This window comes from Lontra canadensis, unplaced genomic scaffold (genome assembly GCF_010015895.1).
Source record: "Lontra canadensis isolate GAN:19392208 unplaced genomic scaffold, GSC_riverotter_1.0 scaffold98, whole genome shotgun sequence".
NCBI lineage: Eukaryota > Metazoa > Chordata > Mammalia > Carnivora > Mustelidae > Lontra > Lontra canadensis.
Window position 1 is genome coordinate 6,320,648 of NW_022631092.1, and position 23,669 is coordinate 6,344,316.

The following is a 23,669-nucleotide window of genomic DNA, read 5'->3' on the forward strand; positions in this document are numbered from 1 at the left end:
ATTGCGGTTTTTGAAACCTGTGAAATGATAATGGGAATTGAGAATAGAAACAAAGTTAATTGCGTATTTGCCATCCCACTTCCAGCTAATATACATGGTGAATTGCTGTGTTAAAGATGAGGGTTACACAGCTTGATAAGGTACTGAGTGCCCCAGTGTCTTGAGGTCAGCCTGCCTATGCTTCTCTGTCCTACTAGTGTCTCTTTAGTTCATATAGTGCACATACAAACCACAAACGTGGGCAGCAGATTTGGGCAGAACTCAGTTATAATATGGATACCCATTTGTTTCAGAAAATGCTCATGTTAACTTTTTGAAAAATTACCGCTGAAATGACACTAAAATAAAAAGATACCATAGATAACCATGGACCCTTGAGAAGTGGTGATCTAGAGGTGGCAGCTTTCTTCTTTAAGTTGTTATTACAGCTTTGCAAGAGTATCTAAGAACCAGTATATGATTTTTCCCTTGTTCGGTGCACATATTCATAATATTCGTAAACTTCATTTTTTTTTCATTAGGTGAGGACAATGGAAACGCAGCCAGCGTCATTGATTTCTAAGAAGCCTAACAAATATAAAGGGCAGCAAATTGTTGTCTAGTTTCTTAGAGATTTTACAATCTTGAGACTCAAGAGTTTGAGGAACCTTAAGAAAAACCTGAACAAATATTTGGTTATTTCTTGGCTTCTTGAGATGAACTGGAATTGGGGAGAAGTAATTCTTTTTTTTTTTTTTTTTTAAATTTATTTGACAGAGAGAGATCACAAGTAGGCAGAGAGGCAGGCAGAGAGAGAGGAGGAAGCAGGCTCCCCGCCTAGCAGAGAGCCTGATGCGGGGCTCGATCCCAGGATCCTGAGACCATGACCTCAGCCGAAGGCAGAGGCTTTAACCCACTGAGCCCCCCAGGCGCCCAGGAGAAGTAATTCTTAAACCCTGGTGTTTCAAGGTCAGATGTAGATAGATGTAATCGCTGTTTATGCCGGCTGCTCTGTGGGTGGGAGTCCAAATTCTGCAGCTTAATAACTTGAGCACTGAGCCTTGGTTCCTTCCTCTGTGAAAAAGAGGGATGAATAAACAGCGTTGAACTAGTATGTGTAGGGTTGGAATAAGGAAAACATATGAGAAAGGAAAAGTCAGAGATTTATGATACTTGATTTTATGTGGAAACAAAGGACACTTTCATTAACGTCTTGTGAATTGTTATTTTTTTTTTTAATGATGAAAATGAGGAGTTCTGGAAGCCAGTAAGGGGGAGAGGAAGGAACCAACAGAGCAGTAAACATTTATTCAGGACCTTCTTCAACGCCTTTTTTTAGAGTAAACCTACCTTATTCTCACTTTCCGGTCAACTTTGGTATTAATTGAAAACTCCCATCCTGGGTGCATTTTACACTGCACAATTATTTTGTGTCTGGTAGTGGTCCCAATTTTAGCAACAGTTGTACAAAAGATAGTGAACTCTTTTGTCAAAAGTCTGAAAATAAAGTGATAAGAAGGTAAGAATTTTAATTATGGGGTGAAAATAGCTACCGCAGGGGTCCCAAGGGTCCTACTTTTGGGAAACACGTTCAGATTTTGACTCTGTAAACACTTTTAGAAAGATGAGGAACTTGAGAAAAGAAAAATAAGTCCTACCAGCCTGCCACCTAATATAGCTACTCTCATGGTTGTATTAATTTCATTTTTTTCCTGTTCATATCTTAACTAGTTTTAATAACAAGTATGTAATTTTGTATTTTGTTTTTGTAATTTAACATGTCATGAGCACTTCTTGTGGTTGCGTTATTTTTATAACCATATTTTTAAGTGACAGTGCTATAAACTAATTAACCATTCCCTAAGTGTTGGGTATATATGTGTATTTATATCTTGCTTGCAGTTGTTTATTATTATAGATGATAACATGAAATTCTTTAGGCATATACTTTTTCTACTTCTAAGACCTTTTCTTAAAATAGGTTAGTAGAAGTAGAAATTCCACAAAGTACAACTTTTTTTCTTTTTCAAAGTACAACTTTTAATGGGTTTTGACATCTGTTGGGCTTGTTCTATTTTAAAACAAGTGTTTTGGGTTGAATTCTTTATTTGCTTGCTTGTCGTGATTTTCAGATATGTAGACTTACCTTTGTTTATTTAGCCACATTTTTCTACTCCTCTAATTCTGTCTCTCTCTCTCTCACATCCTTTTTTAGGCTGAATTGACTACCCACCCAGCACAGCATCTTACAGGAAAAGAATAGCATTTCCTAGAGGAATAGGAGCATAACAGGAAGGTGTCATTGACTGAATTAAATTTTTAACCTGTCCCCTGAACAGCTACAGGATTTGGAAGCTGAATCAATGTTATCAGATGAGTTAGAATCCAAACCAGAGGTGAGCCCAGGCAGTGCTATCTATCTATCTATTTGTATTTTTTTGTGGGCTATCTTCCAAGGTTTGTCCTTAAGTCAGGAAGTCAGTAAACTTCTGTAATGAGCCAGATAGTAAATATTTTAGGTTTTGTGGGCCATATGGTTTTGGTCGTTAACTACTAGTTTATTATTTTTTTCTATCACTAAGTACTTTCTCAAAGATTTAAAAACTCCTTTTACCTATCGCTTTTTATGTTTCTTTAAGTAAGTATAAGTTATTATACATCTAGGTAATTATGTAATGACAGAAATTTTATATAACATGTGGATGTATATATACATATATAAATATTTACTACCACAACCATTTTTAAATTAATTTTATATATATCTGAAAGTGTTTTCTTTATAAATGTAATTAGAGGATTTAAACAGTATTTATTATTTATTTTATTTATTTATTTATTTTTATTTTTATTTTTATTTTTTTAAAAGATTTTATTTATTTATTTGACAGACAGAGATCACAAGTAGACAGAGAGGCAGGCAGAGAGAGAGAGGGAAGCAGGCTCCCTGCTGAGCAGAGCGCCCGATGTGGGGCTCGATCCCATGACCCCGAGATCATGACCTGAGCCGAAGGCAGTGGCTTAACCCACTGAGCCACCCAGGCGCCCCTATTTTATTTATTTTTTTAAGTGGGCTCCATGCTAGGTGTGGAGCCCATCACAGGGCTTGAACTCATGACCCTGAGATCAAGACCTGAGCTGAGATCAAAAGTTAGACATTTAACTGGATGAGCCCCCTGGGCGCCCCGAAACATTTTTTGATTTTTATTCATTTCTCTTGCTTTAATTTTAGTGTATCTGTGTCACATAGTAGAAAGGTCAGTGAATTTGGAATCAGATGATAGAAGTTTGAAGACTTACTTCCCCTACTAGTCATGTGACCTTAGATAAGTAGTTTGAGGTCTTCAACTTGATTCCTTGTCTTTATTTACTTATTTATTTATTTTTGATTCTTTATCTTTAAAATACATGTTCAATCTTACTGGGTTATGATGAGGATTAAATGAGCCAATATAATATAGCTTTTCTTTAGAACAGAGCACTTGATAAAAATAACTTCAAGTGTTATTTTGTAGTTAATGTAGTTTTTCTCTGAATGTGCTTGAAACTAGTAAGCAATAAAGATTTAATTACGCTGTGAACTTGTTGTAAATTCAGAGGTTTAGATTCATTCATAACAACTTGTATTTTTCAATATTGTCTCTTCCTCCCCCACTCCCCAGCTCCTGGTACAGTTTGTTCAGAATACGTCCATCCCATTGGGACAGGGGCTAGTAGAATCAGAAGCTAAAGACATTACTTGCTTGTCCCTCCTTCCAGTGACTGAGGCCCCAGAATGCAGTCGGCTAATGTTACCAGGTAAAAATGAAGCGTACGAGAAATAAGATAAGCAATTTTTAAGAGCTTAGCCTGCTCTATCATATTGGTGGGATGGGATAAATGACTTTATAACTGACTGATAGAAACTGTAAAAACTAGGAATTATGGAGAATAAGCAACCATGGGAGTTACTTAATTACCAATTGCTTAATTGGTAATTTAAGCCACAGTAATGGATAGGATCATTTGTAGCATGTGAAGAGTGAGAAGAAAAGATCGATGTGGAGCTCCCTATTCAGGGTACAGGGTAAAGCAGGAGAGCCTATGAAGGAGGGAAAAAGGAAAGGCTAGAGTAGTGAGAGAAATATTCCTATAGAATGCAGGCATAGAACTCAGGAGAATAGTCAGTGTGTCAGATGCTTCTAAGAGGCCGGTGGGATAGGGACTGTCCCAGTGAGAAAGGGCCAACAAAACTATTGTTGACAATGGCAGGACCTGTTCCATGGAAAGGGAATGGAAAGCCAGGGTGTAGAGGGTTGAGGCGTCAGTGCAAGGTAAGGGTAGTTGAGGAAGGAACTACACTTTCTCAAGGCTCTCCTGCTATGGGAAGGAAAAAGAGAAGGACATAAGGTAGATGGCAGAATTCTTTTTTTAAGATCTGAAATATTTGAGGATGGTTTTATGCTAACAGGAAAAAGCCAGTTAGAGAAGCTGTAAACAGAAAGAGAGTCTAATTAGTGGGGAGGCTCCAGGAGAGGTAGGAGGAACTAGAATGCTGATCATGAGTTGTGAGATTAACTTTGGATGGGGAGAAGGAGATCCTATCCCTTGACTGTTACCAAGGAGAACATTATTTTTGGGTGCAGTGAATTCTTTATTTTCTGGAAATTGGAATATTTACAATTTGGAATATTGATGTTAAATCGGGGGAGGGTCACCACCTATTGGTGACTGGCGTCAGCTTATAATAAAGTCTTCTGGGTACTGTCCTCTATTGGAGGTGATTTTGAAGTGACTTTAAAATGTTTTTCAATGTTTAAAGATTCAAGAAGGCAGATGCATGCAACCAGCCAGTGTTGACTTAAGGCTTCCCTGTCTAGTTCCTAGCTTTCACATATCTTCTGTCATTCAACTCCTGTTTTTCTACTGGTATGTTGGAGTTTTTCCAGATCCTTATGGATTTTCAGTATGTGTACATTTCCATGTGTTAATAAATTTTGATCTTCATTGGGCTTAAAATTTTCTCTCCCGATTTTAATTTGTTAAATAAATATTTTAACAATATTGAAGTAAAAAGAACAATCATTAATCTTCTTTTCTACATTAACTTCAGTTGTAATTTTTAAAAAGATTATTTATTTATTTGACAGAGAGACAGCTAGAGAGGGAACACAAGTGGGGGTGGGGGGAGTAGGAGAGGCTGAGCAGGGAGCCCCATGCAGGGCTCAATCCCAGAGTCCTGAGATCATGACCAGCAGCCACCCAATGACTGAGCTACACAGGCGCCCCTTTAGTTTTAATTTTGATTGAAAATATTTTATTTTAGGGGCACTTGGGTGGCTCAGAGGGTTAAGCCTCTGTCTTCTCCTCAGGTCATGATCTCAGGGTCCTGAGATTGACCCCTCATCAGGCTCTCTGCTCAGCAGGGTGCCAGCCCCCCCACATTGTCACCCCAATTGCCTCTCTGCCTACTTGTGATCTCTGTCAAATAAATAAATAAAATCTTTTAAAAATATGTTTTATTTTATTTTTAAAAAGTTTTTATTTATGTATTTATTCATTTAAGTAATCTCTACACCCAGTGTTGGGCTCACACTCACAACCCCAAGATCAAGAGTCTTGTGCTCTTCTGACCGAGCCAGCCAGGTACCCTGATTAAAAATATTTTATCTTATTTTATTTCTTTTAAAGATTTTATTTATTTATTTGAGAGAGAGCATGAGCACGAGTGGGGTGAATGGCAAAGGGATAAGAAGACTCGCCATTGAGCAGGGAGCCTGATGTGGGCTTGATCCTGGGACTTTGGGACTGTGGCCGAAGGCAGACACCAACTGACTTAGCCACCCAAGCATCCCTGAAAATATTCTAGATATCCAATTATCAATAACAATAAATGAAATTATTTTACCAATAATAATAAATGAAATTCACATCCCAGCTCATGAAACATAATATTACAAACAAATGTATCTGCACATCTTTCTTTTTTTCTTTTTTTTTTTTTTTTAAGATTTTATTTATTTGACAGGCAGAGATCACAAGTAGGCAGAGAGGCAGGCAGAGAGCCCGATGTGGGGCTCGATCCCAGGACCCCGGGATCATGACCCGAGCCGAAGGCAGCGGCTTAACCCACTGAGCCACCCAGGCGCCCCTCTGCACATCTTTCTAACTTTATTCCTCTCCATCTTAAATATGTGTGTATCATTCCATGCATGGCGGGTATGTTTCCTTTTTAGTTGGTATTTGTGATAGATATAGAAAAGTACAAGATCCTGTGCTTATACATTTCAAAGAGTTATTATAAAGGAGATACCCATCACCCCATCAAGAAATAGAACCTTGCCAGCAGCTAAGCCCCCATGGGGTCCCTCCCTGATAAAGACAACCTCTGTTCTTCACAGGTCACCACTACCTTCAATTCTCTGACCAATATTTGTTCCCTAAGTTTCATCACAGAGATCTAAGCAATGCAGTTTAAACTTAAGTGTTTTTAGACCTTGGAATCATATGAATGTATGTTGCTCTACCTTTCTTCTGTTACTGTATAGCTGTGAGATTCATCCTTGTGTGTGTGGCTGTGCTTTGTTCGGTTTTATTGCTGTGTAGTGTTCTGTTACATGTCTGTAACCACAGCTTCTTTGTCTGTGACGCTGTTGATGAATATTTAGTTATATTCATCATAGTAAAAACTATGATTTTTTTTACTATGATAAACAGTACTGCTATGAACTTCTTTAAAAAATTTTTTTGTGTATGATAATATAAACATAACTAAGGATTTGCCATTTAAACCAGTTAGCCATTTTAATAAATGTACTCTTTAACCAGTTCTGTGACATTAAGTACATTCATATTGTACTATTGCTTTAGACTTTGAAATGGCAGTACTATCCCTAGGCATCTACTTTCATTCCTATAATCTTATCTGTCGTCTTACTTAAAAAAATGGAAAACAAAATTATCTGCCTTTTATAAAGATGACTGAAACCCCTGCAAACATTGGATATGTTAGCTCTGCAGTTCAAGTCCTCATTTTACTGCAACCAAAATCTTTGGAAATTCATTCCTCCAGGGGCACCTGGGTGGCTCAGTGGGTTAAGACCTCTGCCTTCGGCTCAGGTCATGATCTCAGCGTCCTGGGATCGAGTCCCACATCGGGCTCTCTGCTCCTTGGGGAGCCTGCTTCCTCCTCTCTCTCTGCCTGCCTCTCTCTCTACTTGTGATCTTTGTCTGTCAAATAAATAAATAAAATCTTAAAAAAAAAATTCATTCCTCCCTTTAGAATAAAGTCCTAGAGAGCAAATCTTCCAAATTATTTCCTTACATTTCATTGTAAACTCATAAGTATAATGAAACATTTATGATTCTGTAAAATTTCAGTGATTTCTCAGGTTGTGGTTTTTTTCCCCAGTGACTCAATAGAACTGTCACATACATGCTATAAAAATTAAAGGGAGGGAATCTTTTCCCAAGATAAATAATTTAAAATTTAGAATCCTATTCTTGAGTTAATATTTGTTGTATAAATATATTTTTCAAGGGAAAAGTACTGATTTCTGGCCTTGAAAGGACAAAGGCCAATAATGTCCAAATGTGGATGGTTGGTTGGTTGTTACTGCCAAGTGTCAAATGAATCTGTCCCTCATATTTTGGCTGACTCCCTTTAAAACTTAAAGTTATCACTTTTCTTCTGAGGGAAATTTTGTATTTGTAAAATAAAAATGCTGCTGCTCCTATGAGGGCTCTTTTAAGGGTGGTGTGTATCAGAATGGTGAGCTCTGTGGATATAGGTGCTACATAAAGCTGTGATATTTTTCCCTTTGCTAGATGATACTCCAAGTCATACAAACTCCTCCAAGGAGGTCCCTTCCTCAGCTGTGTTGAGAAGCCTTCAGGTGAATGTGGGCCCAGACGGAGAGGAGACGAGGGCTCAGACTGTACAGAAGTCCCCGGAGTTTTTGTCCACTCCAGAATCTCCTAGCTTGTTGCAAGATCTCCAGCCGAGTGATAGCACTTCTTTTATTCTTCTTAACTTAACAAGAGCAGGTACTCTATCCTTTTCTGAACTCTGCTCATGCTTGAGGACAAAAATTGGGGGTGGGGCATATCTAACTCAGCCATACTTAAAATGGAAAGAAGCCTTATTATTTTATAATTTTAGAGAATTGGTACAGTCTGGTGATAAGTTGAATGTGTAGAGGGAGAAGGCAGACTTTTGGATGACTCAGAAGTTTCTCGTTTGGGAAATTAGATTGTGCCATTCAGCAAGATAGCCCAAGAACAGGGTTGGGGGGAGGATGATTAGTTCCAATTTCTGCTTGTTGATGTTGGGATTTCAGAGGACATTCATGAGAAGGTGTCCTTTAGACAGTTAGAAACAGAGTTCTAGAAATGTCTTGTGGGAAATAAGTTGTTTTGGTGCTTATCAGCATTCAGGAAATGTATGAAACAGTGAGCATGGATTCTTTGATTCAGAAGCATAAACAGAAAAGAAGGCAAATCTGGGACCTGGAAAAAACATTTAAGAGAGTAGCAGAATTGTGGGGAGGAACTGCTAGAGAGGGATAAGGAAAACAGAAGGAGAGTGAAATGGGAGAAGCCAAGAGAGGGAAAATGTCTAAAAGAAGAAAAAGGTCGTAAGTCATGCCACATACCACAGGAGAGGCTAGTGAGGGGAGGACTAGGAAGTTTATGTCTGGTGACCTGAGCAAGAGCAATTGTTACTGAGGAGGTAGAGGTCAAGGCCAGGGTTCTAACCGTGACAGATGATAAAGTGGATACAAAAGTTGGGAGTTACACTTGGCAGGAAACTTGACTATAAGTGAATAGCTAGAGAAGTACTTGGGATTTTCTCTTCTTTTTAAAAATGAAGATGGGCGAGACATTTAAAGGCCCTGAGGGGAGGTTGTGAGGTGGCCAGTAGAGAGGAATGGCTTGCAGATGGCCGAGAGAAGATGACTGATAGGGTCAGGATCCTAGCTTGCTTGCCCTGGGGGGACAGCTTTGCCTCTGAAACCAGAGGAGGTAAGAAAGATAAGCCTGTCTGGGAGTGGAAAGTGAGAACCTCATGTAGTAGGAGAACAGAAGCTTGAGGTGAGAGGTGAAAATCTACAAGAGCGGATTCAGCTATTCCAGATACGAAGTATCTGAGCCAGGGCCGGTAAAAGGGTAACTTGGTGGGTAACTTTCACATATCCCCTTGTTTCTTCCAGGTCTGGGATCTTCAGCTGAGCACTTAGTATTTGTACAAGATGAGGCAGAGGATTCAGGGAATGATTTCCTCTCCGGTGAGAGCACGGACAGTAGCATTCCATGGTTCCTCCGGGTTCAGGAGTTGGCTCATGATAGTTTGATTGCTGCTACTCGCGCACAGCTGGCAAAGAATGCAAAAACCAGCAGCAATGGTGAGACCCCTGTGAAGTTTTTCATTTCCAGTATTCTGCATGGAGATTTTGGTAATGCAATGACTGTAATCGAAGTTATTTTATTGGTGAGAGCAGACAGCTAGAAATGTGTACATTGTCTTATTTTCTATAAAATAACTCCGCTCTGGCAGATTCACATGCAAAATCAACACCACTAGCATTCACAGTTGTCAGCTTTGAATTATGTACAGAGCCCCTTTAAAGGGAAAACATTTTCACGGATCAAGATGTTACTTGAGTTGTTTTTATTGTACTGTTCCCTATACTTGGAGCTTTTATACCATTATAAAATCAAAACAGTGTTACCAATTAATAGAAATAAAACTACAAAACCAGTGAAAATAAAGTTAATATTTTATTTTGGCAGACGATGGTGTTTTGCCGAAACTGAATTGCTACTCATAGCAATTTAGCAATTTCAGTAGCTACCACTGCTTTTTTTTTTGGAACCCTTTCATCATATGACCTTAAATATCCAAACAGTCTGTAGTGCTGTTTCTTTTGAGTTCAGCATGCCTGTACTAACTCTGTCCCACTTTTCTCTGTCCAGTAGTTTTCAGGTGTAGTTGTTGGGTCATCAGCATCATCTGGGAACATAGAAATACAAATTCTCAGGCCTCATCCTACTGAGTCAGAAACATGCGCTCTTTTAGTAAGCCCTCTCAGTGGTTCCAATACATGTTAAAGCTTTAGGACCACAACTCTGTTTAAACCACCCCTAAACTATTGCACAACCTTTGCTTATGTAACATGCCATAATACTTTTTGTTTTAGAGCTGCTTCTATATTTTCTCTTTAATCTGTGACAGTTAAGGTACTACAACAAGTTATTAAGGTAAGATACACATTATCATTATCACAAACCAAGCTTAAAGTACTGAAATTTTATGTTGGTACATGACTGTTTGCAGCACATGTGGATGATCTAGAACGTGCTTATGACTATTCTGTGATTACGGTACAAGTGAAAATAAAAAATTAGAAACTTTCTCAAGGATCCCTGAGAATATTTCAGAATATTCCAGTTTTAGAAACATTAACCTAAATCTTTTCTACATGGAGAACTCCAGGCTTCTTTTTTTTTAAAGTTTTTATTTAAATTGCAGTTAGTTAACATACAGCTGAATGTTAGTTTCAGGTATACAGTACAGTGGTTCAACACCGGGTGGCCATCACAGGTGCACTCCTTAATCCCCATACCTGTTTCACCCATGCCCCCCCACCCATCCCTCCTCTAGTGACCGTCAGTTGTTTTATATTGATAAGAGTCTATATCTTCGTTTGCCTCTCTGTTTTTTCCCCCCTTTGCTCTTTTGTTTCTTAAATTCCACCCGTGAGTGAGATCATAGGTATTTGTCCTTCTCTAACTGACTTATTTCACTTAGCATAATAGTTTCTAGCTCCATCTGTGTCACTGCAAAGAGAACTTCAGACTTTTCTTAGTTTCAGAATAATTAGTTCTGCTTTGACAACCATAGTGCTCCTTAGAATGGCCACTTTTACCATTTTGGGGAGGCTGTAAAGTTCAGATTCTTCCTGAGATGCTTTTGCTAATCTCTGGATCCTGAAACCGTCTACATCTCCTCTTTGCATTAAGGAAGTAGCGCTGCATGTGCCAGGAAGAAGCTGTGCAGGGAGGGAACTTAGGGCTTGGTGTCTTGAGACCTGGGATCCAGACCTGGTGCTGTCATGAACCAGTCCTCTGCCTAGCAGATTTAACCTTCTTAGCCACAGTATTCTTGTGTTCAGAACACAGAGATTGTTTTGGAGATTTAAATGAGAGTGTCTCTAGGAGAGCTTATAACCAGCAAAGCATTGTGTGGGTGTTTTTATTACTCTCAAAATATGTTACCTTACTACCTAACAACTACCTTGTATACTTGAATATAAAATGAGCCCAAATATATGAGAGTCTTCTATTTTGTCAATGAGATGATTCCATAAAACCTTTTCAGGGGGTTAACTTAGATATATAAACTGTTAGGCATCTAGATAAAAGTAAACACTGTAAGTTGTTTTTGAAAATTTTATTATTTTGATTCCACACACATTTTAAATCATGAAATACTTTAATTTAATATTGCTTTTCACCCACTAAAATAATGATTTTTTCCAGTATTTAAATGCATCTTTAACATAAATATCTTTGTTGTTACTAAAGCCATTTTGTGAGTCTTGTAGCAGTTTCTCAGAGCACATCTTCACCTCTATCTAAGTTGACTGAGATACGGATATATTTAAATTTTGTATATGATGCTTTATATAAGGGGTTAGCAAAGGGCCAAATAACCACCTGTTTTGTAAATAAAGTTTGGTTGGAATACAGGCATATCCATTCATAACAAATTGGCCGCTCTAGTGGCAAAGTTGAGTAGTTGTGACAGAGACCATATGGTCCTTTAAGCCAAAAATACTTAGTATTTGGCCCTTTACAGAGTAAGTTTACTGACCCATACTATATATGATACTCTCGCTGGAAATTTTATCCTGAATGCAAAGACCTCACATAACTGTGGGATCTTTAAAGTGTTTACAGTGTTATACAACATGCACCGTATAAAGTGTTGAATTTCTTTGTCTTTCTCTTTTTGGGGGGAACCAGTTTGTCAGATCTCTAAATATCCAAAACTATCGTTGCTTGATGTCATTTTAAGCTAATCTGTCTTCGGCAAACAGTGCTCTGTGTTTTTTTAAGGAGTAGTTTCATAAGGACTCAAATACAAGGCAATTCACTATTTTCTGAGCGGTTTTTAAATTTCATGATTATATCAGTGTTCTCATTGTATCTAGAACATTGAATACACAAAGTCCCAAATGTCAGCTGTTTAAATTTCTGTATTAATTTCTACTGATCTTTCATTAGAAATTAATTAGCTGGAGCTCTGGAGTTGGTGGGAAATTTCCCTTATGGTATATACAGTTTTGTACTGTTTAAAATTTACCTATGTGCAGCTGATTTTCAATTAAATAAAAACTGTGTGGGACAATATTAAAAAAGAAAAAAAATTAAAAGTAACTAACAAAAGGCATCTTAGATTCTACTCTGACCTTGGAGCATTTAGTTTTATGATTAGCACTTGGTGACATGTACAGCAAGGAACATGTAGGACAGGAAGAGAATTAAGATTAATATTTGGGATGGAAACCTTGATCAGCTGTCAGGTTCCAGGAAATATGATGGGTACCACATTTATTGTTCCTGTTCTTGGCTTTTGAGAGGGAAATTTGGAAGTACAAATCTTATTCCTGAGACATATGTCTTAGAAAGATAAACTCCATTTGCTTGTAGCAAAATTAAGTAGTCATAAATATTTTTCTCTGTTGATGTCCAACTATATCTTTAAGAAAATTAAAGAAAAGGCGTATTACCTGTGAATCTGGGATTTATATGAAGCTTTAATTAACTGATTTCACTTAAATTTAAGGGAGGCACAAACTCTTCTTCCTTTTGTTCTCTTGAACAAAAAACTTCAGTTGATGTTGTTTCTAGCTTTTTAAAATGTGGTTAGAAATTATAAAATCAGATGAGCTTTTGCATTCTTAAAGAGAAGTGGCACAGGAAATTGGGGGGTTGTTCTTATTCTCTAAAATGGTAGAAATAGCCAGACTGACCTCAGAAGATAGAAATCTAAGAATGATCATTTAGCAGAGAAGTCACAACCATAAGCTCAGAACTAAGCCAGAATGGCTGCCTCTCCTAGAATAAATATAAGTTTACTAATACCTAGAACAAGAAGCCATCTTTAGCACCCCTCTCCGGGTGTTGACATATATGCTTCCCTGCCAATTTCTGTAATGCAGGATAGGTTTAACTCTTCTTTTTTATGTGAAACCATTGTGGACATTTCTTACATTGGCCAGAGAGGCCTGGTCTTGTGAAACGAAGCATGATGGCTTTTGATAATTGTCTGGCGTAAGGGGATGGGAACAAATTGTGCGCTCACTTCTGTTGTTAAGTGGATATAAAGAGAGTGAGGGAAGCTGAAGAGAGTTATCTGCTTACTGATCAGTAGGAGTAAAATATAGGAGCTTTATTGTTTGACCGAAGTACCTCAGCAGCTTCCTTTCCTGGATTACAAATATGTGACTCTGTTACAGGAGAAAATGTCCACCTCAGTTCTGGCGATGGGCAGCCCAAAGATTCTGGGCCCCTTCCTCAAGTGGAAAAGAAGCTCAAATGTACAGTTGAAGGCTGTGACCGGACATTTGTGTGGCCCGCTCACTTCAAGTACCATCTCAAAACGCATCGGTGAGCATATCTGAGGTGCCATACTTGGAGCTTAAGAATGTTGATGCTTCTGGAAGAGCTTGTCCCCAAGTGGACAGATTAAAGGAAAGCCAGGGCTCCAGTTCACTCGTGATTAAGATGTCTTTTGTTTTTTTTAATAGAAAGGTTTGCATTGTCTCATTTACCTCATTTTTCATAAATATTTAATAAGACATTTGGCACCTAAGCATCTTAGAACAAGAGTTCTGGAATCTCATTATAAAACATAATTTCTTGGAAAACTTAAAATATATAAGCATGGGTGTCACTCATAAACCTATGAAATCAGTATTCAAGAAGTAAGGTGTGGGGCACCTGGCTGGCTCAGTTGGTAGAGCATGCAACTCTTGATCTTGGGGTCATGAGTTCAAGCCTCACGTTGGGCATAGAGATTATTATTATTATTTTTTTTTTCATAGAGATTACTTTAATAAAAGAGGGTGGGGAGTAAGGCCTGGGGCATCTGTGGTTTTAATAAGCTTCAGATGGTATATCCAGCTTTGGGATTTACTGTCTGCTTTAAAAGGCAATACGAGATTTAATTTGTCCTTTCTAGAAAAGAGCATTTTCAGTTATTGTTGCTTATATGATTTTTTTTCCCCCCCAGAAATGACCGCTCTTTCATCTGTCCTGCAGAAGGTTGTGGGAAAAGCTTCTATGTGCTGCAGAGACTGAAGGTGCACATGAGGACCCATAATGGGGAGAAGCCCTTTGTGTGCCCCGAGTCTAGCTGTGGTAAGCAGTTCACTACAGCTGGAAATCTGAAGAACCACTTGCGCATCCATACAGGTGTGTGCAACCCCGCCTTCCTGTAGACGGTCTGCCCCTGGGCTCGGGGTTTGCGTGCCTGTCCTCAGGAAAGGCTCGGAGCTGGGAATAGAAGTGAAGGTTTAGGTTTGTTGCTAGAACTCTGAAAATGGAGTTTCTTTTTTTCACATGCTTCGTGGCACTTTTCAGTTAATTCGGTAACCTTTGTTAACCTTTCACCTGCGTGTGAGGAATGGACAGTGTTGATTCCTGCCTGTAGGAGCCTAAAGTGTAGGAAGGGATGTAAGACCTTCTCTGATAACAATGATATGGTGAGATATGGACAAAATCAGTATTTTCAAATATCTTCGACAATTACATGGTTGTAATTTTGATCAGTAATATTTATTGAATCGCACAAACCGTACAGATCCTCTTCTAGCCACTAAGTGGGGTAAGGTGAGGGAGGAAGTACAAAAGCTGAGACACATCCCTGACTTTGAGGAGCTTGCTTTTTTGATGGAGCCTCAAAACATGAGAAGCAGAATGGGAAAGTGACTTGACAGGGTCAAATAGCATGTTAATATCAAAGGAGCCAAATAAAGACACCCTGACTCTCATTCTAAGACTTTAAGGGTGACTTACCAAGCCACTTGGCCCAAAATGTACCAAGTTTCTTATCAGAGCTTAATCACTGAACCAAGACCAGTCTCTTAGGATGTGTAACTGTTCTTCCCCACTTTCTTGGTCTCTTCTTTCTTCTTGCATTGCTAAAATGACAGCAGGTATAATTAAAGGGCATTAAAAAGTGAAACCCCCCCCCCAAAAAAAAGTGAAACCCAAGCTGAGGCCCCATTCATTCCAGGTATCTCCCTGTGATACCTGCTAGATGGACATTACCACTGAATATGTTTTACGGCAGAATAGCTCTTCCCAGCTTTTACTTGAGAGACTGAGCTATACTTAGTTCATCTCAGATGGCAGAAGTGACCACAGATCTTTATTAGTAGTGACAACAGTAATTAAAGCTACTGATTTTGGTGGCTTACCACGAGGGCTGACTATGTGCCAGACACTATGCTGAAAGTACTTAACTTGTAGTGTCTCAATTCTCAAAATAATCTTTTGAGATTGTATTATGTTAATTTAATTTTTTTAAAAAATTAATTTATTTCAGGGGCGCCTGGGTAGCTCAGTGGGTTGAGGCCTCTGCCTTCGGCTCAGGTCATGATCCCGGGGTGCTGGGATCGAGCCCCACATTGGGCTCTCTGCTCAGCGGGGAGCCTGCTTCTCCATCTCTCTCTCTCTGCCTACCTCTCTGCCAACTTGTGATCTCTGTCTGTCAAATGAATGAATAAAATCTTAAAAAGAAAAAAAAAAGATTGATTGATTTCAGAGAGAGGGATAGCACATTCAAACATTGTGGAGGGGCAGAGGTGAACTCCCTGCTGAGCAGCATGGGGTGGGGGTGGGGGGCCCGTGGTCCCAGCACCCTGAAATCATGACTTGAGCCAAAAGCAAAAATCGGACACCCAGCCGACTGAGCCACCCAGGTGCCCCAGAATTCCTCCCTTTTCTGAATACTTAGCACGTTTTTGTACAGGAATTTATACTAAAGTTATTTATGAATACATTTATTTCTCACACTAGTCTGTGACCTTTGGATAGGAACTACATCTCTGATTTTTTTTTCACTTTTTATTTTGAAATAATTAGTCTCATGAGAATTTGCAAAAATAGTACAAAAAGTTATGTGCCTTACCCAGCTTCTCCAAAAAGGGACATCTTCTGTCGCCACAGTACAATATCAAAACCAGAAAGTTAATAGTACTATCAGTTAGTCTACAGGCCTTATTTTTTTCGTTTTTACCATGCATCTTTGATTTTTAAAATAATAATGTAATACTGTAGACAATAAAAATTACAGAGAAATACAAAGAAGAAAGGAAATCATAATGCCACTATCAGGCTGTAATTACTTTTAGCATATTGTTACAGATTTTTCTTTGTACCTCTGACTGAATATCTGTTTTTGTTTGTTTGCTTTAGACAGTGGAACTATGTAAAACTTATTTTATAACCTTTAGAAATCTGTACTTTTAGTGGATTTAGAAACTGAATCATGGAAAGAATTAATATAAGGTAAAAATCCTAACAGCATATGTGGTGTTAATCTTGATACCCTCAAAAGGGGTGGGATCACTGAGGAAGGTAAGTCAGTGTAGCTGGGATCAGCGCTTGAGCCAGGAAGGAGGAGGAAGTATGATGCTCAGAGGTAGCAACTCTAGAGAGGAGGGCAGGGCTGTCTGGCGGGTTGTTGGCTGGGAGACCACTGAGTGGCGACACCTGCTGGATAGATAGCCCCGCTGAAACTACACAGGCTGAATTCAAGAAATCTGAGCAAGTCATTGGAAACTGGGTAATGTTAATGGGAAAAGAGAGTAATAGATAGTTCATCAGAACACTGACTCTTTATCTCATTTTCTGTCTCTAGGAGAGAAGCCTTTTCTGTGTGAAGCCCAAGGATGTGGCCGTTCCTTTGCGGAGTATTCTAGCCTGAGAAAACATCTGGTGGTTCACTCAGGTACTAGAACCCATCCCAGTCACAGATTTCAGGGAAGGTGGAGAACCATAGGGTAAAAGGATGGTGGTGGGGGGTGGGGGTGGTGTAAAGAACCCTGGAAAGAAACAAGCTGATCAACATAAAGTTTGCTCCTCATGACAGAATCAGAAATCAAAGCTATTGATAATTGCATGGGAAGGGTTGTGTAATCAAGGGGGAAAGACCTAATTGCTTTATTCTCAGCCAAGTCGTTGACTGAATTGCTTTCGAATCCAGAGCTTTTCTGAGGAGATCAGCAAATTTGCACTGTGTTGGGTGCTTTATAAGGTACATCAGATATGGGCTATGGAAGTTATTCAAAGGAGAGATTACTGAAGCAGGAGTGAACTCAAGAGTGGAGAGGGATTCTAGAATCAAGTAATTGTTCAAATGGTTGGCCATAGGAAGTATTGGGAGGCCAAAACAGGAAGAATGGAGAAAAGGAACAGGAAGTTATTTATGATGAGGATAGCAAAGCAATTCAGTGGGAGTGAGGGAGTTAGAGAGGTGTAAGCAAGCAGAGATAGGAATTTCAGAGTTGAGCTCTTACCTGCTGACAAGTTCTAAGCAGAAGGTCACAAACTGATAACCTGTGGGTTAGATGGGGACTTCAGGTACATTTTGGTTGGTTTGTAGAGTGTTTTTTTATTTTATCTTACTTAATTTTATTATATAGGGTACCTGGGTGACTCAGTGGGTTAAGCCTCTGCCTTCGGCTCTGGTCATGATCTCAGGGTCCTGGGATTGAGTCCCGCTTTGGGTGAGCAGGGAGCCCGCTTTCCCCCTCCCTCTGCTGCTCCCCCTGCTTGTGCTGTCTCTCCTTCTCTCACTCTCTGTCAAATAAATTCTTTTTAAAAAATTTATTATATAAAATTATGTCAAACATACATAAAAGAGAAATAAAGACATTTTCTTACATAACAATACTGTTATCATACCTTTTAGAATTAACAATTCCTTAATTTTATCTCATACCCAGTCCATGTTTAGTTTTTTTATTCAATTGTCTCAAAAATGTCTTTTTTTTAAAGATTTTATTTATTTATTTGACAGAGACACAATGAGAGAGGGAACATAAGCAGTGGGAGTGGAAGAGGGAGAAGCAGGCTTCCCACTGAGCAGGGAGTCCAATGCGAGGCTCAATTCCAGGACCCCAGGATCATGACCCAAGCCGAAGGCAGACACTTAACGACTGAGCCACCCAGGCGCCCCTCAAAAATGTCTTTTACAGTGGATTTATTTAAATCAGGATCCAATAAGTTTTAATTATTATACTTGGTTTAATTTTTGTACTTAAGTCTTTAATCTAAATCTGTTTATACTCACTTTTTTTTTTCCTGCCATAGACTTGTTGCACCACAGAGTTAGTTGGGTTTTACGGAATGTCTCACATTCTGGATTGGTTGGTTTGCTTCGTTTTATGTTATTTAACTTGTTTCCCTAGATTTCCTATAGAAGAAAGTCAGCCCTAGAAGCTTCAAAGTTTCAAAGACTTGGCAAGGATGTGTTATAAATTGTTGTATGTGTTTCATTTTGTATCATCATATCAGGAGGCGCACAGTGCTTGGTTGTCAGAATTTATCATGGGTTCAGATGGTAACACCTTGATCTTCACATTGTAAAGTTCCCTAGCATGTTTTGCCATATCTATGAGTGATGCCTGAATTAGTTATTTCATTAGGATTGTAAAATGGTGGTTTCTAATTCTATCATTCTGTTCACATCAGCTGGAATTCTTCTGTGTATAATAGGTCTCTTCTCTATCCAGTAGGGCTGTTTGGTAATTTGCACAGGAAAGGCAGAAAAAAAATGTGTGACCCTTTTCTTTTCATTTCTTTTAATTATGAGTCTTCAAAATAAGAAATTAGAGCTCTTGTTTCTTCTGGTAAATTCATGGGTTTCTGTGTAGTCATTGCATATCAATCCATTGTAGTTCTCTTTTAACAGTTTTTTTGGTGTATAATGCATATACCTTAAAATTCACCTATTGTAAACATACAGATCAGTGTTAGAAAATATGTAGAATTGTACAGTCATCACCACAGTCCAGTTTTTAAACACTTCTGTCACATCAGGACGTTCCTTTGTGCCCTCTGGTTGTCAGTTCCTGCTTCCACCCCCAGATTCAGGCAACCACTGGTGAGCTTTCTGTCTCTATAGATTTTCCTTCTCTGGAAATTTTCTGGCCTTTTCACTTACTCTGGCCTCCTACTGATCTCCTATAGGCATGTGTTTCTGACCCCAGCTCTAATTGTGGTTGTCTGAGTAGGTGGAAAGACTACTGAGAGCTTTGGACTTGAGGGTACAGAGGATAGTTCAGATCACTGTGTAGAAGACCCACCAGTGTAAACACTGGTGACTCTGAGAGTGGTGGCAGGAAGTGGTGGGATAAGGGAGTATTCTGGACCCAGGGTTGGGATCCTTGAGGATGGTACATGTTCCAGAGCTCCAGGGAATACTGCATCTGGAAAGGGAAGGAAATATTCTGTGTGGCTGCCATGATCTGATACCAAAGAGGTGAAGGCAGCAGTATAGTAGGTCTGGAAAGGGTAGGAGTTGGGAGCAATGGGCATGCTAAGCCCTCCTGGTGAACTTTTCCTGCCTTCCCTGGTGTATGAAGGTTCTGAGGCTGGGGACCTCCAAGGCTGGGTGGAGAATGGGAGAAGGAAAAGCCTCTTCTGTTTAGTTGAATGTTCTGTGAGCTTCTCTCTCCAGGTCTTGAGTCCATTCTCTTGCAGTCAGAAATGTACCCTGTTCTTTTGGCTATGCTGTTTTAACCTGCTCTGTTTCAGGAGAGAAGCCTCATCAGTGTCAAGTTTGTGGGAAGACCTTCTCTCAGAGTGGGAGTAGGAACGTGCACATGAGAAAGCATCACTTGCAGCTGGGAGCAGCTGGGAGTCAAGACCAGGAGCAAACCGGTGAGGAGAGAGAGTAGAGTGGAGGGCTGTATCTTCTGGGTTCAAAAAGCCAAATAACTGGCCTACCTGGTTATTTAGGAATTTTCAGATTCTGTGTTGGGGGAGAGACCTAGTCTCATTTGATGGATTAGTGGTTTCCAAGTATAGCTCTACAGTGAAATCTGTAAGCTTTCAAAATGTGCATGTTTGTATTGCCTGTCCACCCCTCATCCCCAAATAAAACAAACAGTACAAACTGACAACTGAAATTATTGGGGAGTAAGATCCCCAAATCTGTAGTTTCCAAGTTTCCCTAGTGAATTTGATGGTAACTCATGCTTATCCCTTAACTAGCACTTGAGTATTGTGATAAAGACTTCTTTATATATATAGAAGAGGAGGGTTTAAACATTTTTTATAGTCAGTCCTGACTCCCCTTTTTACCCTAACTTAAATTTGATAACTCATTTTTATTATTTTTTTCCATGTCTTACACTGTGATCAATTATTTCATTCCAAATACTCCTTTCCAAGGATGGACCCATCCCACTTCATATATTAATTCTCCACACGCTGCTCACAGGCAAAGATATTTATCTATGAGGCTCTGCCCTTCCCTTCTAGGGTTATTCTTACTCCCCAGAAGTAGATAGCATCCAAGACAGGTTACATTCCAGTTCTGAAAGGAAAGGCCAGCTTCCTGTGAAGGCAGATGGGGACCAGGCACAGCCTCGCGTGCTGCGTGTCTCTCACATCCTGTTCTCTGTGCAGCTGAGCCGCTAATGGGCAGTAGTTTGCTCGAAGAGGCTTCAGGAACCAGTAAAAACCTGGTGCCTATGAACTCCCAGCCGAGCCTTGGTGGAGAGTCCTTGAACCTACCAAATACCAATTCTATCCTAGGAGTTGATGATGGTAAGACGTTCAGCTTTCCTTTATTTGGGGAAAACGGGCTACAACTAGGGATTAAGGAATGGGGTTGTCTCCATAAGGGAGGTTTTAATTAATTTCATTTCTTGTGAGTAGCTGTGGTATGACTGTGTAGCATTTGTGTTCTTTGTCTCTGGGATGGATAAGTGAATCTGTTAAAAAAAATATATATATTTTTGTTGTTGAACAGATGATGTAACAAAAGAAGAAAGAGAAAAAAATTTTAAGAAGAAAATTATCCATAATCCTAGCATCTTAGCCCAATTATTTCTATCTTTCCTATTGCAGTTATGGAAGAACTTAACTTTTAAAACATTTAAACAGAACATAACCAGGTTTTACAGAGGAGATATAAAGCAATTTCTCCATACCTTCAAAAGCCATATCTTCTGGAGAAAAGAAAGGGCTGTCTAGGAAACAGTTGCTCCTCTCTGGTATAGAAATTTCACCCAAGTTACACAGGCCAGGCCCTCTTCTCTGAAAAACTTAACAGGTGAGGTCAGCATGCATTTATTCAGTGCCTACTGTGTGCCTGGCACCGTGGGAAAGACAAAAGTAGAAAACAGGGACTTTAAAATCCAGTTGAGAAGTCAAAACTTACATATGGGAGACAACATGGAGTGAATAGAAGATAGTATGTGAGTAAATGCTAAATTACACGGTACTGTCTGGAAGAGCAGTATGTATTGAAAGCCCGGGAGGAGAAGGTTTTGATTTATTAGAGACCTAAGTGTATAGACTATTTCTAGAAGATTTTTACGGTGATTCCACTGATGAAGTCCGAGATCCTGTGTTTTAGTTACTCGTATCCCACTCAGTTTTGTGTATAAGTGACCATGTTTGTGTAAACTTCTGTGTGGAGCCTACAGGGCTCAGAATGTGCTTCCACAACACGCCTCCTCGGTTGTATAGTAGCATCCTAGTGGACAGTTGAAGTATGTATGAGCCACAGCCGTGGCATGGAACTGCTTTGCCACTGTTAAGGAAGAAAGTCTCATGGGAGGAAGAGACACTGTAAGAACTTTGAAGCCAGATTTAAGTTCCTAACTTCTGCACAGTATGCTGTTTATGTCGCTGCTGGCTGCTTTAAGCGTTGGCTGAGGTCCCCTGATCCGCCCGCTGCCACAGCTCTTACCCCATTTCATGCACGGCTAATTCAGCTAACAGTGCCAAGGCCGTACTGCTCTGAATTGGTACTTTGAAAACTGGTCAACTCTTGATATATATCTCAAGACTTCTTACCTTTTCTTCCCATCCCCCTTTTGTAATACTTTCCAAATTCACTGGTAATGATTATCCTCTTCAGATGGGAGCTAATTTGGAAGGAATACAGGAGTGTGGGTTTCAGGGAGCAGTTTGTAGTGTTCTTTGTGAGAGGCTTGATAATGCAGGTAGGGTTATCTGTGGATTCACTCTCCACTGAAACATTTTCTGCTGTTTCAGAGGTGCTTGCTGAAGGATCCCCGCGTCCCCTGTCTTCAGTGCCTGATGTGACACATCACTTGGTGACCATGCAGTCAGGGAGGCAATCCTATGAGGTTTCTGTGTTAACTGCTGTAAATCCACAGGAGGTAAATCTCTCTCTTGCCTTTACTTTGTTTCTGTGGAGACTAATGTGGACAGTGGTTGGGAATCTGGTTTAGATGATCTGAATTACTCGTTTCCCTTTCCTGGAAACCTTGTCTAGAATATCTTCCTTTAAGCTAAATATGAATCCAGCTTAACTTAAGCTTGATTGTTAGGGTCTCCTGCATTGGGAGATTGGTCACTCAAGACTGGGTCTCAGCTTTGATTTCCTTCATATACTTACCTTACTGAATGATAGCTGCTCCTGTGTTCTCTGCCTATAACATGAGGATGCTGCTTTTATTTTATAAAGAAAATAGTATCCTGGACAAAGTGGTCCTTGAGCAAAAAAGATAGTGACAGAATCACTGAAAGTAATCATCGTTCATTTTATTAGGGTCATATGTCTGGGAGATACCAAGCTGAACCAACTGGGTCTTCAGGAATGTGTTCACTTGCTTGTTGAATGAGAGCCATCATCTAAATCGGGGAAAGGTTTTAGGTTGACTCTAAGCATTCCCAACTCTATGGTCTTGGCTCTAACCCAGAGAACAGAATGAAAACCAGTCAGGCTTCTAGAATCTTAGGATATTTTATTGGCCTTTTGTCCTGAGAGTAGATGACTTCATCATGAGCTCATTGCGTATGCATGAACTTTTGCCAAAACCCATGTATCCTGGATCCCTTCGAATTATAGTAACTCTTACAGTGCCTTCCCCTCTTTTCCCTTGACCTTTTCATTATAACCTCATCCCACAAGGTCAGCTGTTCCAGTGTTCTGATGACTGCATCCCATATGAAATATTCTGTATTATTCTGTAAGACTTCTGGGGATGCCCAAAATCACGGGGCTCTGGACATGCATGTTAATGATTTTGCCAGAACCTTTCCTTGTATTCATTCATCATTGTGTCCCATTGTCTGAGCCTTGCTTATATTATATTGAATTTTTTTTTTGCTATTGGTTTCATTGGTTCTTTGCTAAATCACCTTCTCCTTGCTACTGCTTTGGAACATAGCTCACCTGTGAAGACTTTCTTTATTATTTTCCCTCTTCATTTATGTATTTTAAAATTTTTATTATGAAAATTTTCAGGGGCACCTGGGTGGCTCAGTTGGTTCAGCAGCTGCCTTTGGCTCAGGTCATGATCCCAGGGTCCTGGGATTGAGCCCCGCCTTGGGCTCCCCACTCAGTGGAGTATCCCCCAAGAGGGGGATCCCTCTCCCCCTGCTTGTTCTTTGTCTGTCAAGTAAATTTTTTGAAAAAATATTTTATTTAT

The 23,669-nt window shown here is 39.5% G+C and overlaps 1 protein-coding gene across 9 annotated transcripts in view; it reads left to right on the top strand.

Moving 5' to 3' along the window:
* ZNF410 (zinc finger protein 410) overlaps window positions 1-23,669 on the top strand; it is a 39,990-nt gene that overhangs the window by 10,450 nt on the left and 5,871 nt on the right. For 2 of the 9 annotated variants that reach the window (XM_032837427.1, XM_032837431.1), the window contains exons 2-11: window positions 2,195-2,375; window positions 3,642-3,777; window positions 7,786-8,004; window positions 9,171-9,362; window positions 13,482-13,632; window positions 14,258-14,439; window positions 16,892-16,981; window positions 19,792-19,917; window positions 20,668-20,808; window positions 22,267-22,394. In XM_032837427.1, coding sequence (XP_032693318.1) covers window positions 2,343-2,375; window positions 3,642-3,777; window positions 7,786-8,004; window positions 9,171-9,362; window positions 13,482-13,632; window positions 14,258-14,439; window positions 16,892-16,981; window positions 19,792-19,917; window positions 20,668-20,808; window positions 22,267-22,394 — 1,398 coding nt within the window. In that variant the 5' untranslated portion in view covers window positions 2,195-2,342. Of the gene's footprint in view, window positions 1-536; window positions 717-852; window positions 966-2,194; window positions 2,376-3,641; window positions 3,778-7,785; window positions 8,005-9,170; window positions 9,363-13,481; window positions 13,633-14,257; window positions 14,440-16,891; window positions 16,982-19,791; window positions 19,918-20,667; window positions 20,809-21,111; window positions 21,317-22,266; window positions 22,395-23,669 lie in introns of those variants that run through there. The other 7 variants (XR_004380276.1, XM_032837430.1, XM_032837429.1 and 4 more) reach the window with 7 other exon arrangements.